Source organism: Sarcophilus harrisii, chromosome 1, assembly GCF_902635505.1.
Source record: "Sarcophilus harrisii chromosome 1, mSarHar1.11, whole genome shotgun sequence".
Classification (NCBI taxonomy): domain Eukaryota; kingdom Metazoa; phylum Chordata; class Mammalia; order Dasyuromorphia; family Dasyuridae; genus Sarcophilus; species Sarcophilus harrisii.
Window position 1 is genome coordinate 117,220,278 of NC_045426.1, and position 16,216 is coordinate 117,236,493.

Here is a 16,216-nt window from a genome sequence, read left to right on the forward strand (position 1 = left end):
CTCACAGAAGGTACTTCCTGCAATCTTCTATTTGATGGGTGGGATGCCTTTCTCATGAAAACGCATAATAAACTTTGCTTTGCTTCTAGAGATCTCTCCAGCTTTTTTTATTAAATGGTGACTCCTTACCATTTCTGAACCACACAATTGGGGGTCTCCAGGTCAGTGTCATAGGTTTTGCAAAAGAATTCACAGTCCCAGTCTCCAAGTTAAGCTGGCAAAAAAGCGTTTATCTTGACAATGAGAATCTTGACAATGAGAATTCTTATCGGGCTGGGTTCCTGATTGTAATCCAAAGCAAAACACTGAGAGACAGAGTTCAATTTTATCTAGTCTTTTATAGCCTCCAGATGAATTAAGGGTGTTGGGCTAGGGAGAAATCTTCAGATGAATTAAGGATGGAGGGTGGTGGGCTAAGGAATAATCTCCAGGTGAATTAAGGGTGCTGATTGTCCTAGGAGTTTCCTGAGGCTAAAAGCTACAAAGTGGTCAGAATTAGGAGAGTTTCCAAAGCCAGAAGCCAGAAGATTCTGACCCAGGTCCCCTATAAAGATCAGGGGACCCAAGAGTCCTATTCGATCAGGTGCATGTATTATTTAAGGAAAACTAGCTCTTTTGGGGCAAGGACTTGCCAAGCCTTTTTCAAGGCTGCTCATCCACCTTTGGTTTTCACCTGGCATTCAATTTTCACCTATGGTTACAAGAAGTTATAGTATCCCCAGTGGCTACCCCATCTCAACAGACTGAGCAGACCATTTCAGATTGGCTAAATCAAGTTGAAGGTAATCTATAGGATTTAAACCCTTCTGTGAATTAGAAGGAGATCTACTCCCAGCATGTGAAATCTTTGTCTGCTGTTATGGATGAGAACAATTTGTTTCATCAGCCATAAAAGTAACTGAAACAGGCATTTTGGAGTGGTTAGAGCTTAGTTAAGCCCCAAAGACACCAAGGTCTTCTGCTGCGTTCTGGGCCAAACCTAGTCAAACTTGTCTTGTCTTGCCTGACTTCTCTTGCCCCTGGACTTTGATGATTTTGGAAGAGTGAGGTTGGCCACTTTGTCCAACTCTGTCTCCCTTCAATTCACCCCGTCAAGATGTCACCCCATGATGACATGGTTCTCTTTGAAAATGAAGGGCAGACAATTTTCAGATGAAGAAATTAAAACCATTTCTAGGCATATGAAAAGATGCTCTAATCACTATTGATCAAAGAAATGCAAATTAAGACAATTCTGAGATACCATTACACACTCTCAGATTAGCTAAAATGACAGGAAAAGATGATGAATGTTGGAGGGGTTGTGGGAAAACAGGGACACTGATACATTGTTGGTGGAACTGTGGATGGATACAACCATTCTGGAGAACAATTAGGAACTATGCTCAAAAAGTTATCAAACTGCTCATACCCTTTGATCCAGCAATGTTACTACTGGTCTTATATCCCAAAGAGATCTGAAAGGAGGAAAAGGGACCCGTATGTGCAAAAATGCTTGTGGCAGCCCTTTTTGTAGTGTCAAGAAACTGGAAACTGAGTGGATACCTATCAGTTGGAGAATGGCTGAATAAGTTATGACATATGAATGTTAATGGAAAATTATTGTTCTATAAGAAATGATCAACAGGATGATTTTAGAGAGGGCTGGGGAGACTTATATGAACTGATTGATGCTAAGCGAAATGAACAGATCATTGTACACAGCAACAACAATATTATATGATGATCAATTCTGATGGACATAACTCTTTCCAAAAATGAGATGATTGATCAGTTCCAATAATCTTGTGATGAAGAGAGCCATCTACACCCAAAGAGAGGACTGTGGGAACTGAGTATAGACCACAACATAGCATTTTTACTCTTTCTGTTGTTTACTTGCACTTTGTTTTCTCAGTTTTTTTTCCTTCTTGATCAGATTTTTCTTGTGCAGCAAGATAACTGTATAAATATGTATATGTGTATATATATATATATATATATATATATATTGGATTTAACATATATTTTAACATATTTAACATGTATTGGACTACCCACCATCTAGGGGAGAGGGTGGGGGGAAGGAGGAAAATTTGGAACAGAAGGTTTTGCAAGGGTCAATGTTGAAAAAATTACCCATGCATGTTTTGTAAATAAAAAACTTTAATAAAAAAAAATAAAATGAAGGGCAAACAAAAACATATTTATACTTCTGAATGTACTTGTTAACTTAGCTGCTTGAGAAGAGGGAATTGTTTCATTCTTTGTTTTTGTAGTCTCAATGCTTGGCATTTAATCTTGTGTCAACGATGGGACAATAAAAGGCCAAAATTATTAAAAAGTACTTTCATCACAATATGATGGTGTTGAATAGTAACAACATGATATAGTGGAGAGTACAGGGTTAAGAGTCAGGAAGATTAGTTGAAGATCCCAGAAGACCAATGTTATTGGGCCATGACATGTGGAGAAGAACCCAAGCTAAGCCTTTGATTGGATCAAATTCTGTAGGAATTTGTGGAGTGGAGATCTATTATCAGAGGAACAAGGTTTACTTTCCAGGTAGAAGACTGAACAAATCTCAATTTCCAATTTCTTCATCTGTAATTTGTTATGAGTCAAAGGTCAGTATGATGAAGTAGAAATAACACTTAGCTTGAAGCTAAATGACCTGGCTTTGAATTTTGACTTATTTACTTGTAATTTGTGTTACCTCCAGTCAGGTAGTACAATGGATTGAAGACTGCTGGGCCTGGAGTGAGCAAAATGTGAGTTCACATCCCACCTCAGACACATACTAGCTATGTGACACTGAGCAAGACTCTTCAGGTTCTTCAATTGTAAAATCCAGAGAATAAGAGTACCTACTTTACAGGGTCTCAAATGAGGCATATGCAAAATGTTTAACACAATGCCTGTAGAAGAGGCACTTAATACTTATTTTTTATTGTACTCCCTCTAGGCTTCTCATTCTATCTAACTATCCAGCTATCTATTAGATTTGTACTAGATCAGGACTTCTTATACTTTTTTCTGTGTCGTGGACCGTTTTGACAGTCTGGCTAAACCTGTTAGAACTACTAAAGAAACAAATTAGGAAAAGGAGAAATGTAATTTTTTTGCCCATCCATTTCCAGATCCCGTGCCCGTGAAATCTAAAAGCCAAGGAAGGCTCTAACTCCATCTCTCTTGAGGTGCTCCTCACCGGGTGTTCTTAGGTGGAGATGGCAGTAATAGCCTCCAGAAGAATAACGGCTGGTGGAAGCAGAGCTGGTAGTCTACAGGACGAGAACTGTGTCCAAAAGGTGCCTGTTCCTTTAAGGAACCCAAAGCTGTGCGCTGATTGGCCGCGGATTTACGGATTGCCTTAGCCACACACTGGACCTTGCCCAGGCGGGGCCCACCCGGTTCTAGGCCGCCTCGGAAACTCGTCCACATCCTAGCCAGCACTCTCGTCACCTTCCCGGAACAAGAACAGCAGCACCTGGGACCCTCCCGTGCCCTGTAAGCAGGCTCCGAAGCTTTGGGAGGACTCAGGGAGAGGGCGAGAGTGGGGAGGAGCGAGCAGATTCAGGGGCTTCCTTTCCTGGGATTGCTGCTTAGCACAACCCCCTGCATCACCAGGGTCCAGTGTCAGCACGTGGCCCTTGCTGGAGGGTGGGTGTTTGGGACTGAGAGCGCGGACTACGGTGGGGTGCGTTGCGCATGCTTGTGTGTGTCCGGCTGAAGCTGGCCACGCCTGCCAGGGGCTGGGAAGCCTTAGTAGTAGTGTAGCAAAAATATTAGAGAGCTGCTTGAGTCCCTGGGTGACCGTGAAGAAACGTCTTCATCTCTCTGCCTATTTCCTCATCACTCAAATAGAGGGGGTGCAAGGGTACTGGACTAGTGTCCCTCAAAAGTTTCTGTCAACTTCAAATCTGTTACTGTATGCGATTACGTGGTACTTTTGGATAGTTTTGTTTCAGAATTACACTACTCCCTAAGATAAAGCCGGCACTGTTACACCACTTTTGACCCTGAGAATTTAGATCGTATTCAAGGTTATGGAAGCAGGAACTCTTTCAACATGTCTGCTGACAAGTGTTGTTTCTTTTAGCTCATTTAAAAGCAAACCAAACCAAAAACCATTTGAGTTAGCATTTATAAAGTCACTTTATGGTTTTATAAAGCACTTTACTTGTGTGATTTCATGTTTTATCTTAACAGCCCCGTAAAGTACAGTGATAGCTGTTTTGCAGCTGAGCAAATACGCTGGGAAATGACTTAAAGTCTTAGAATTAGCAAGTAGTTTAGTTGGGATTCAAACCTAGGTTTTCTGAGTTTTTAAAAAATTTCATGCCGTCTTTTAACAACAGAATAACAATAGCTCTCTTTTTATATAGAGTTTTGCACTTTCCGGAAATACCATTTAACTAAAAGCTATTTGATGAATAGCTTTTCTGAATTGAATGGATTGGGGTTAGTTGAAGAAAGTTTCCTGGAAGCAGTAATTCAGGGAAGAAGAAAGGAGAAATCTTCTGTCTCCAAATTTAAAACTGCTACTGCCACTACTATTCTGATGTCTTTCTGTTAAAAACCTAGATAGAGTAATTTTGAATGCTCTTCTTATGTTGGATTAAGAAAAACGGCTGAGTCTTATACTGTTTATAGGCAATTTACTGGGATTGTCCTGTAGGGATTGGCAGTAGGGTTCCAGCTGCTATTAAGTCTGTCTGATATTGGGCCATAGTAGAAGCCAATTCTTACATCTTTAAAATGGACTTTTTAGTACTCAGAAATGTCTCATGGACATTCAAAGGGAGAATGGAATGGAACATGCATTTATAAAACTGCCTTATGTGCCAATCATTGAATTAAGTGCTTTACAAACATTATATCATTTGATCCTCACTTGAACTCTGGGAAGATGTTATTCTAACCCTCATGTTAGAACTGAAGAAACTGAAGAATCTAACCCTCATGTTAGAACTGAAGAAACTGAAGAATAGATTATTTAGTGTTTGAAGTAGCTCTTCCTGAGTCTAGGCCCAATGCACTATCTGTTATGCTAGCTGTGAGGACTCCATGGACAAAGATGTAGATCTATCTTCCTTTTTACCTACTCACTCTGTAGGCACATAATCAGTGATCCCTACTGCTTTTTGACTTCCGTTCCTGTATCTAGGAAGAGCCAGTCAATACTGAGATGTCCTATTCAAGAATTCAGAACTCTCCAGGTTCCCTATACTCTTGAAACCAATCACCAAACATCCACACTGAAAGGCAGAGACTTACAGTCAAGATTAGTCTGCTTACATAGGAAGCTCTTCTAATTCACACATTAAATGGAGGTGGCTTTGGCATTCTATATTCAGAGGCATTTCTGCCTATATTTGCTTTAAATAATCAGTGCCATTTTCTCTTGTAGGATGTACCTACAAATGGATATATCCAACTATATGGGATGGCAATGCAACTCCCAACTTAAAATGATTACTCAGAGATTTCTCAAAGTGAAGATTAGAAGTTTTATTAAAATCTCCCCGAGAAGCAGACAATCCACTTACTGAGTGCTCAGAGAGAGGAAGCTCATGGTTACAGAGTTAGAATTGATTAAATAGTCAAAACCATAGGAACCCGGTGACCCCCATCCTTTATTGGGGTTAATTTTCAATGCTTGCTCAAGTGGAGGTAGCAAAGATTTGCTAAATTCTAGTCAAATGGATATGGTTGACTTATTGCAAGTGTGTTTGCCTAAATTTATTTTGGTCAGCTTGTTATACTGTTTGCTCAAGCTTGCAGGTATGTTTGCCTAAGTTATTGCTTGTTACAATGTTTGCTAATGCTTGTTTGAGTTGATATGAGTACTCTATTGTAATGTTTGTACAGAGAATTTAATTTTTCCCAAAGCCTTCAGACCTTCATAAACTAAAATTTAGACTATAGGTTCAATCTACTTTAGTTAATGATTTTATGAGAAACCACACTAATCCCTCACACAGCTCTCACTGTCTACAGCCCTTTAACACGGGCTCAGGTTAGCTCACAATACCTGGTCAAAACATTAAAGAGCAAGCACTCTTGTCATAGGATAACCATAAATGTCTGCCTTGCCTTTCAGGCCTTTCATAACTAACTTTTTTTTTTTTTTTAAAATCATGTTTATGACTTCAGAAGAGTTTCAGTTTTATACAATTCAGTCATTGTACCTTAAAAAAAAACCTTTATTTCCATTGTTTAAATTTTTTTAAAACTCACACAGTGTACCAGTTTAATTCTGTCCCCAAATAGTTAACTCCTTAGAGCAGATAAGTGGCATAGTAGATAAAGCTCTGGGTCTGTTGTTAGGAAGACTGATCTTCATTATATATGGCCTTACTTAGTTGTGTAATCATGTTCAAGTTACTTAATCCTGTTGCCTCAGTTTCCTCATCTGTAAAATAAACTGGAGAAAGAAATAGTAAATTATTCCAGTATCTTTGCCAAGAAAACCCCAAATGGGGTCATGAAGAAGAGGACCTGACTAAAAAACGAATGAAAGTTCACTCCTCAGTTATAGCTATGGTTGTGTTTTCATGTGTATAGACAAACCTACTTAATAAATACATGGTACCTTTAGGGGTATGATTCCCATGGAGTAGAGTGAGCCTCATAACCTTTCTCCACTTATTATAAATAATAACATCTCTTGTTTAACCTGCTAGTAGTATACAATATGTATAATCCTAGAATATTAAAGCAGGGAGACACCTTAGAGATTATCTAGTGCAAACCATTGGTATTACAGATGAGGAAACAGTCCCACAGTGGTTAAGATATGTGCCCATGGTCATTGTAGCTATAGTTGCAGAGCTAGAACTCAAATTTTTGATACTACTCAAGGTCTGTGAGGAAGAGAGTAAACAAGCTTTTGATAATGTCTAGAAAAAAATTTTTTTTTTAAATCTCTTAAGTTTTTCTATCATTTTGCTCTGTGGATAGTCTCCTTCAAGAAATAATTTGGGAGGGGTATCTAGATGCCATGGTGAATAGAGCACCAGTGTTGGAGTCAGGAGGTCCTGAATTGAAATCCTGTTTCAGACACTTAATACTTCCTAGCTGTGTGACCCTGGACAAGTCACCCCAATTGTTTCACACATAAAAATAAATAAAATTTAGGAAAATCTCACTCTTCCAGTCCTCAGTATAATCAGCATGATGTCATCTGCAAAAAGAATTATCTAGAAGAATTCTCTTCCATTTGGAATGTATATTCTACTAAAATGGCAAACATTGGCAAATGTACATCTTTTTGGCTTATGCTTCAGTTGATGCTAGTAATGTCATGTTATATATCATAGGGTCACTCAACAACTATTATCCTATTTGATTCACCTTTCAAAGAATTTAATTTTATTTTTGTCATATGTATAAGAAATCCTGTGTTGGGTCTTTAAGGTATTTTTTGGTCTTTGGAATCTCATTTTTTTTTAAATTAATAAACAAGGACATAGGGATTTTATAGTCTATATCTTTAGAGTGATTTTGTGACTGTAACAGTTTGGTCTTTGGCAAAATATAATCAAAAAATTTCTAGTTCCCTTTTCAGTTCTTCAAGTTATATTTGTGGAATATATAGATGGGGGAAAGTACGCATTGGTTTTCATAGTTATTCATATTTTATATCCTTGGACGTTATTATAATGAATGAAGAATGTCTTAGTGTTCAAATTATGATTTACATATGGACAGATTTACACTAGTTTGAACAGACACTACAGATAGACAATGAACATGATATAGAAATATGCTAGCTTATCTTTGGGAAACTAAGTAATACTCCCCCTGAAAAAATAAACCAACCCCAAACAAACCAATATTGTAATATTTAATCAATATCATACAGTGATGCTATTCGGCTGAGAGTCATGGGTAGAGATGTCTCCAAGCTCACCCCAATTCAGTGACCTTTCTCTTTGAGGCTACAGCCTGACCATTAGAGACTCCATTGTATTTAACAGTGGAGTGGGAGAAGGGCTCAGACACAGCTTCTCTTGAAGTTTCTCAGTTTATCTCCCCAGAACAGATCAAAGAGAGTGCTGGCCTTGGACCCCCAAGAAGGGTGCCCAGAATGGCCATGTATCTCTTGGTTAAGGTGGGGGTGTATGTTAAAAAGACACTTCCTCTCCGGTCTCCTGCCTGAGGGCAGGGCTTTCTGGTGAGAGAAAAAGGAATTTAGGAGTGCCTTAGGATGCAAAAGAAGGTCCTTTGTCTCTGGAGGGGCTGGGCTGAGGGAGTTTCCTCAAGCCCAGTATCTTTGCTCAAGGAAGAGTTTTTAGAGGCAGATGTGTTTCTAGATTGTGGAAAGATAAAAGCTTTTAGTTTTCCAAATTCTTGCAGGACCTCTCTCTAGATTGGCTACAGAATAGGGAAAGAAAAAAAATGTCTTTTACCTTGTCCAGAGTTCCAGATTTCCTGGTCCTACTATCTCAAAAAAATAGAGTGTGACAAAGAGGCTTTTTTACAAGAAAATGCAAATATTCTTCCCAGGGGAATGAGACCCACAGTCCAGACCCGGTCTGGGTGCCCACTACCTTTAGAGATAGAGTGAGACAAAAGAAGCACAGGTATTCTTCCTGGAAGAAACAAATTGGTTCTGAGTGTCCAGAGTTTTGGGGTTCCTGATTAGGGAACTAAATGATTAAGTTTAGATTTAGGGAACCAAAATGAAATCAGGATTTCTGGTGGTCAGGGAGCTAAATGATAAGATTTAGTGGCAGGTTCAGGGTTCAGGGAACCAAATAGAGAGGTTTGGCTTTAATGCAACCCCTTGGGATTCGGCTCAAGGATAGGGAGTTTTGGTGACTCCCTTCTGACAGTGTAGAGGTTCTCTGTAAAGGAATTTACAGACCCGAAAACCTAGATTAATAAAAGAGGTTTATTATGGGGATTGGAAGTAAGGTTAAAGTCTGGTTAGGGAAATGAGTAAAGAGAGGATGGCACTGGAAAGAGTATTCCAGTGGACAGAGGTCCTTGGCGTGCCAAGCATAGGGCTAGCATGTTTGGAACCTCTGCAAAGTTAGCATTTTAGTTTGGCTCTTTTTATAATGAGAGATTTAGCTAAAGAGGGCCCATGGGTGGAGTCCTAACTGGGTTTCAGCTAGAGCTAGAATTTGAATTGAATTCAGTGAGTTTCAGGACTTAGCCAACCACCTCCAGATAACAAAGATGAAACTGTTTGTCCTTTGGGGCAGGGTCCCTCACTGAAGCAGAGTTGAAGGAGATTTTCTTCTTTAAGGATTTTCAGAATTTCGGGGTCTCCTCTTCAATACTACTGTGTCTAAAGATCAATAGTGATATATGTGGAAGGCATGAGCAGACTGCAGTATATTCATAGTGAAGAATTGGCCAGAAGTTTTTCTTTCTTCCCCCATACCCCCAAAAATGTCATAGGAGAGATACATGACCTGAAAAGGGAGTCATGAATGGAGATCAAGGGATAGTAAATGGCCTTATGTTCTCTATACCATATTCATAGATTTAGTGGGAGGTTTCCTATCCAGTATGCTGAGCAGTTTTGGAGTATCCAAATCAGTGAGATCACAGATCCACAGTTGTTTTGCTAAGGATTGTCATACCTCCTCCCCCTTTTGATTTTTTCTAATCTGGACTAAGATATGGGGAGAGAGGGAAAGGAACAAGCATTTAAGTACTTACCATTTGCCAGCCTCTAGGCTAAGTGGTTCTGTTTGTTTGTTTTTAGCAAGGCAATTAGGGTTAAGTGACTTGCCTGAGGTCACACAGCTAATTTAGTGTCTAGTATCTGAGAATGGATTTGAATTCAGATCTTCCTGACTCTAGGGCCAGTGTTCTATCTCTTGTACCATCTAATTGCCTCAGGCTAAGTGCTTTTTACTAATATTATTTCATTTGTTCCTCACCACAGCCCTGTAAAGTAGGGGTTGTTATTATCTCCATTTTATAATTATGGAAAAAGAAGGATGTGTTTAGGATCTGAGGCTGGATTTTAACTTGATCTTCCTGACTCCAGGCCCAATTAAAGAAAACCAAAAGATTTTTTTTAAGTTCTTCAGTTTTTTAAATGTACATGGAAGAAAAACTAGAAACCAATTTTATGGTTAAATGCAAGAACTATATAATGCTAGAAAAATTGAACACTTAATAAGAATCTTATCTTTCTATATTTTAGATCAAAATGGGATTTATTATTTCAAAACCTATGAATGAAAACATGAAACAACAGCAGGAATTTATGCTTATGAATGCTCGACTTCAGGTATGATTTCATGTTTCAATTTAATTACAATTTAAAATTTGATACTGAAATGACTGAATTGCTTTACATTCTATAATTGCTTGGAAAACAATTAAAATACAACTGAAGTGAAATAGATAGTTATCTGGTGACTGACAGTGTGACTTTTTAGATACCTGATCTAGATAAATAAATAAGTTCATTTTAGAAATATACTAAACATACCTGTTTCTCAGAATTTCAGAAATCTCTATCATGCTTCTGCCATGATCACATCTACATTATTAAAGAAAAGCAACCATAAATAAAGGTTGTCTAGATGCAAAAGAAAAAAAAATTGGAAAATAAAAATCAAGTATTTAAAAATAAGACTAGAACCAGAGCTTACTAAAATCTAGTCTAGTGGTCCCATTAGCCCCTTGCATTAATGGACTGTCCCTCAAAAGAGAAAACTGTCAAAAGTGAAGAAGAGCAACTAAGGGGAAGAATAAATGTTTATTTTTGGAGGAAAAAGATTGTTGATATAATAGAAAAAGAGATCAATTTTACCAAGAGGTCAGAATAAATGAAAAATGAAAATCATTCCACTTAGAGGGAAATTTAGGGCTCTTTTCATCTAAATTTATAATCTTAATACAACCAGCCCATGTTAGTCAACCTTACAATCTTCACTTAATGAAGGATGACACAAACAACTTGTACCTATAACACAAAGCCAGAACAGGTTTGGTTTTGATTTTAATGTAGATCAGGACCGAAGCAAATCCAAAGAATACATTTTTATCTGCAACACTCTGTTGAATATTCTCTCTCTCTCTCTCTCTTTTTTAAATTATAGCTTTTTTATTGACAGAACATATGCTTGGATTATTTTTCATCATTGACCCTTGTGATTACTTCTGTTCCAGCTTTTCACTTCCTTCCCTCCACCCCCTCCCCTAGATGGCAGGCAGTCTCATACATGTTAAACATGTTAAAGTATATCTTAAATACAATATATGTGTACATATTTATACAGTTCTCTTGTTGCACAAAACAAATTGGATTTAGAAAGAAGGTAAAAATAATCTGGCAAGAAAAACAAAAATGCAAGCAGTCCACACTCATTTCCCAGTGTTCTTTTGCTGGGTGTAGCTGTTTCTGTTCATTACTGATCAATTGGAACTGAATTGGATCCTCTCATTGCTGAAAATAGCCACTTCCATCAGAATTGATCATCATATAGTATTGTTATTGAAGTACATAGTGATCTCCTGGTCCTGCTCATTCTCTCCAAGCCTCTCTGTATTCATCTTATTGGTCATTACTTACAGAACAATAATATTCCATAACATTCATATACCCTAATTTACTTAGCCATTCTCCAACTGATGGGCATCCACTCAATTTCCAGTTTCTAGTTACTACCAAAAAGGCTGCCACAAACATTTTTGCACATACGGGTTCCTTTCCCTTCTTTAAGATCTCTTTGGGATATAAGCCCAGTAATAGCACTGCTGGATCAAAGGGTATGCACAGTTGGTAACTTTTTGAGCATAGTTCCAAATTATTCTCCAGAATGATTGGATCTGTTCACAACTCCACCAAGTCTATTGAGTTCTTGACAAATTCTATATCATTTGTTCAGTCCTTTGAGTATTGAAATCAAGTGAAACATAAAATAGGGGGATTTGGACATTTCAATATTATCTGCCAGTGTACTGTGAAAAGTCCCGTTGGGAGATTGAATCCCTATATGTAGTAAGGTACTTCACATGCTCCTGTTTGTGGGTGAATGTCTTGATTGCACTGAATACCCCATGGCCTTTTTTTTTTTTTTAAATAATTATAACTTTTTATTGACAGTACATATGCATGGGTAATTTTTTACATTATCCCTTGCACTCACTTATGTTCTGATTTTGCCCTTCCTTCCCTCTACCCTCTCCCCTAGATGGCAGGCAATCTTATACATGTTAAATATGTTATAGTATATCCTAGATACAATATATGTGTGCAGAACTGAACAGTTCTCTTGTTGCACAGGAAGAATTGGATTCAGAAGGTAAAAATCACCTGGGAAGAAGAACAAAAATGCAAACAGTTTACACTCATTTCCCAGTGTTCCTTCTCTGGGTGTAGCTTCTTCTGTCCATCATTGATCAATTGGAACTGAATTAGATCTTTGTCAAAGATATTCATTTCATGGAGGTACACTTAAAAACATTATCAGCCAAGTATTATTCCTGTCAGGGACTATCAAGAAGCGCTAGTAGGATTTTGTGTATAGTTCTGTTGATGGAATATATGCTACCATGTAATACTATCAGTGATTAGATTTTGCCTTACCTAAATTTGAACCAGAGGGTGGGCTAAAAAATCAGGGTCGCTTTTATTGTTGTTTTTGGCCCCAGTAACTCTTGAAGACTACTTGTTAAATTGAAGTTATTATATCAGGATAAAAGACCTAGAACTTGAAGGGACCTCACAATAAATCAGTCTAACCCCCTCATTTTATAGAAGTTCAGTGTTACCCCAGGTTACACAAATGGTGAGGATCAGAGATGGAATTTAAATTCATTTCTTCTGACTCAATAATTAACAGTTTTTCCAGTATCCTGTGCTGTCTTCCTATATATTTTATTCTTTTATCAGTCAAAGGGCAACATCTATAATGATGAAATAACAGATCTTTAAAGCATTAAAGAAGCTATAAAGACTTGGTTACACATTCTTGACTTGTGAATATGGGCCATTTTTCACTGTTTCACTCTTTAGTAGCATTTCCATAAGGAAGTTCAACAGAATAAATATGATGGTAAAATTTTGAATAATTGGAATCTGATTAACTTGAATCATTTTGACCAATACCTTTTAGAACAATTCTCTGTGAAGTCTGTAACCAGAAAAAATTTCAGTTAATACTTACTTAGCAACAAAAATCAAAATAACATAAACACTCCAATTGATTATGATTGTTAATAAAATAATAAATCTATATTCAAATTAAAACCAATAGGTGGAAGTCATAGAAAGGCAGATTTCAATTCCTCATAACTGTACTAACAACAAAATACACCTTCCCAATAATTACAACTGTCCAGAAATGCAAAGAATTTTCATAGTAAGATCTGTCTCACTAGAAATTTTCAAGTAGAGATTTAGATGAATACTTGTCAGTGATATTATTCCTGTTCACAGATAGGGGCTGGACTAGCTAGTCCCTGATACCCCTATTAGCTTTATAATTCTTTGATTTTATGAACTTACTTTAAAAAAAAAAAACAACAAAGATTTTAAGAGAGAGGAGATTCATATTACCTTGCTAAAATGAAATATTGGATTATCTAGAAGTGATGGTTTCTCATATTGTCTGCCTTTCTGTTATATATGGATAACTAATTGGCTATAAGCATCAAGCTTACATCAAGCTGCTTTTACTCAGTTAAAAATTATTATTTCTTTTAGTACCATTAAATAGCACCACCATCTTTTTTTTTTTTTTTGTATCTTGATGTTAAATGACACAAATGGATTGAGAATTCATCCTACTATTATAAATTTGATCAAAACTGAATTATAATAATTAGAAAAAGAAAATGAAGCACAAAGAATGAGCAAGGAAAAGATTACATAAGATCTTGATGTGCTATAGTGCTTTATAGGTAAAGGTAATATATGAGATTTTTTTTTTAACTTTTTAAAAATTATTTTTATAATAACTTTTTATTTTTCAAAATACATGCAAAGATAGTTTTCAACATTCATCCTTGCAAAACCCTGTGTTCCAAACCTTTTTTCCCTCCCTCCCCAACTCTTTCCTCTCTTAGACAGCAAGTAACCCAATATAAGTTAAATTTTGCAGTTCTAAATATATTTCTACATTTATTATGCTGTAATAAATGTAGAAATATATTTAGAAATGTAGAATATATGTAGAATAAATGTAGAAATATATTTATATTTATTATGCTGTACAAGAAATATCTGATCAAAAAGGAAAAAAATGAGAAAAAAAATAAGCAAACAACCACCACACTGATATCCAAAGTAAAAGTACTATGTTGTGATCCACATTCTGTCCCCATAGTCCTCTCTCTGAATGCAGATGTTCTGGAATTGGTCTGAATCACTTCCCTGTTGAAAAGAGCCAAATCTATCACAGTTGATCATCATATAATCTTGTTGCTGTGTACAATGTTCTCTTGGTTCTATTCACTTCACGTAAGCATCAGTTTGTGTAAATCTCTTTAACCGCAAAGGGAAAATTCGTAAGAAAACAAGGGAAAGGAATAATTATGAAAAATAAAATCAGTCATTTTGGCCACAAGAAATTTAAAAGCTTCTAAATGAACAAAAGCAGTGAACAAAAATATGAACTTTTATTGAATATTCACTGTGTGCAGAACAATGTAATAAAAGTTGAACAGTAAACAAAAATTATCCCTTTATTCTTTATTTTGTGGTAGGTTGTCAATAAACTTATGACCTTTGGTACAAGACATAATTAAGTTAAATAAAACAGGCATTTTTTATGCAATAGATTATGCAAAATGTATATATTTTGAGTGTGATTAATGAAGTTGGTTGAGTTAGTAAGCATTTCTTATGTTCTGAATACCTCAGTCTTTAGATTTGTGAGGACATATAGATAATTGAAGAACTTTTCATTTTTTGTTTAATCACAGAATATATGATATATTATACAAGCTCTTCATCTAGGATTTCAATTATTGATGTTAGATAATATTTTAAGGTTAAGAAGAATGAGTACTGAGGAAAAAACAAAACAAAACAATGATCAAGAAGTGACTAGGGAGAGAGAAGTTTTAATATTATTTCAAGGAAAGAAAGCAGAATGTGAGGAATTTAGGAATGGATCAGGGATAAAGAAATGGAGACAAAGTATATATACTACCCTGTTTAAGAGTTTGGTTATTAAGGAAAGAAGAAAATTAGCCTGATATCTAGAGAAAGTAGAAGAGTTGGGCAAGGGGTTTTATTTATTAGTTTGAGGGGCTTAGACTCCAATTTAAAGTAAGGAAAATATAAAATAATTAATAGAGTCTCATAGAGGAAGCAAATGATGGACTCAAGCTCATAGTAAATGAAGATTCAGCTCAGGAGAAGAGGAAGATGAAAGAAGAAAAGATTGTTGAGTTACAAAGAGACATTAAGAAATTTATTCAGATAAAAAAACTGTTCACTGAAAATGAAGTCTTATCTGCTTAATTTTTAATACTTGCTGTATAGTTTATGTGGGCTGGCATTATTCCCAATGTAGAAACTCTAAAAGCTTTTTTAGTAAGTGTAGTTTTTTTTTTTTTAAAGCAAGAATGCAGCATTGTTCTTTGACATTGTTTTTGAAATGCTGATAGAAAGAGATCATCAATGAAAAGGAAGTCCCCATAATTACCAAAATATTTATAGTAATGGATTTTTTTTTGGTAGTGTTAAAGAATTGGTAACAAAGTAGATACTACTCAGTGGGGCAAGGGATAAACAAATTAATGGATAAATGTGTATTAAAGTAACTTTAGTGGGTTGTAAGTAGAGCCAAAAAATCTTATATACCATGACTATATATATATATGGAAAGAACAATCACCACAAAATAATCAAAATTAATGTTGCAAAATGACAAAGAACAAGCTTGGCCAAAAAGAAGAGACAGGCAAAGACCCTTCCCCCTTCTTTTTTTCAGAGCTTTAGCTAGGTCTAAGGATGTGTAAGATTGCATAGATTGTTAGAATTTTTTTCATTATATTTATCAGCTATGTCGTTTCTTTTCCCTCTCTGTCTTTAAAAAAAAATGCTTTGTTACATAGATTGACTAGAATGGGAGAAGGGAAGAGATATAAGGAAATGTGGGTGATATAAAAAAAAATCTATAAATTTATTTTTTAAAGAGAAAATTAGAAACAAATATTGGAAAAGAAGTAACAAAATTAACCTTGTTTGCAAATGACATAATTGTTTACTTAGAAAGCTACAAAGAATCATCAAAGACACTGACACAGT

General features: G+C 36.2%; 1 protein-coding gene across 1 annotated transcript in view; it reads left to right on the forward strand.

Annotated features, from left to right (window-relative positions):
- Positions 1-3,324: 3,324 nt before the first annotated feature.
- The window catches only part of PLGRKT (plasminogen receptor with a C-terminal lysine), a 75,489-nt gene continuing 62,597 nt past the window's right edge, over positions 3,325-16,216 (forward strand). The window contains exons 1-2 of the mRNA XM_003762702.4: positions 3,325-3,486; positions 10,151-10,237. Of these exons, the coding sequence (XP_003762750.1) occupies positions 10,157-10,237 (81 nt within the window). The 5' untranslated portion in view covers positions 3,325-3,486; positions 10,151-10,156. The remainder of the gene's footprint in view (positions 3,487-10,150; positions 10,238-16,216) is intronic.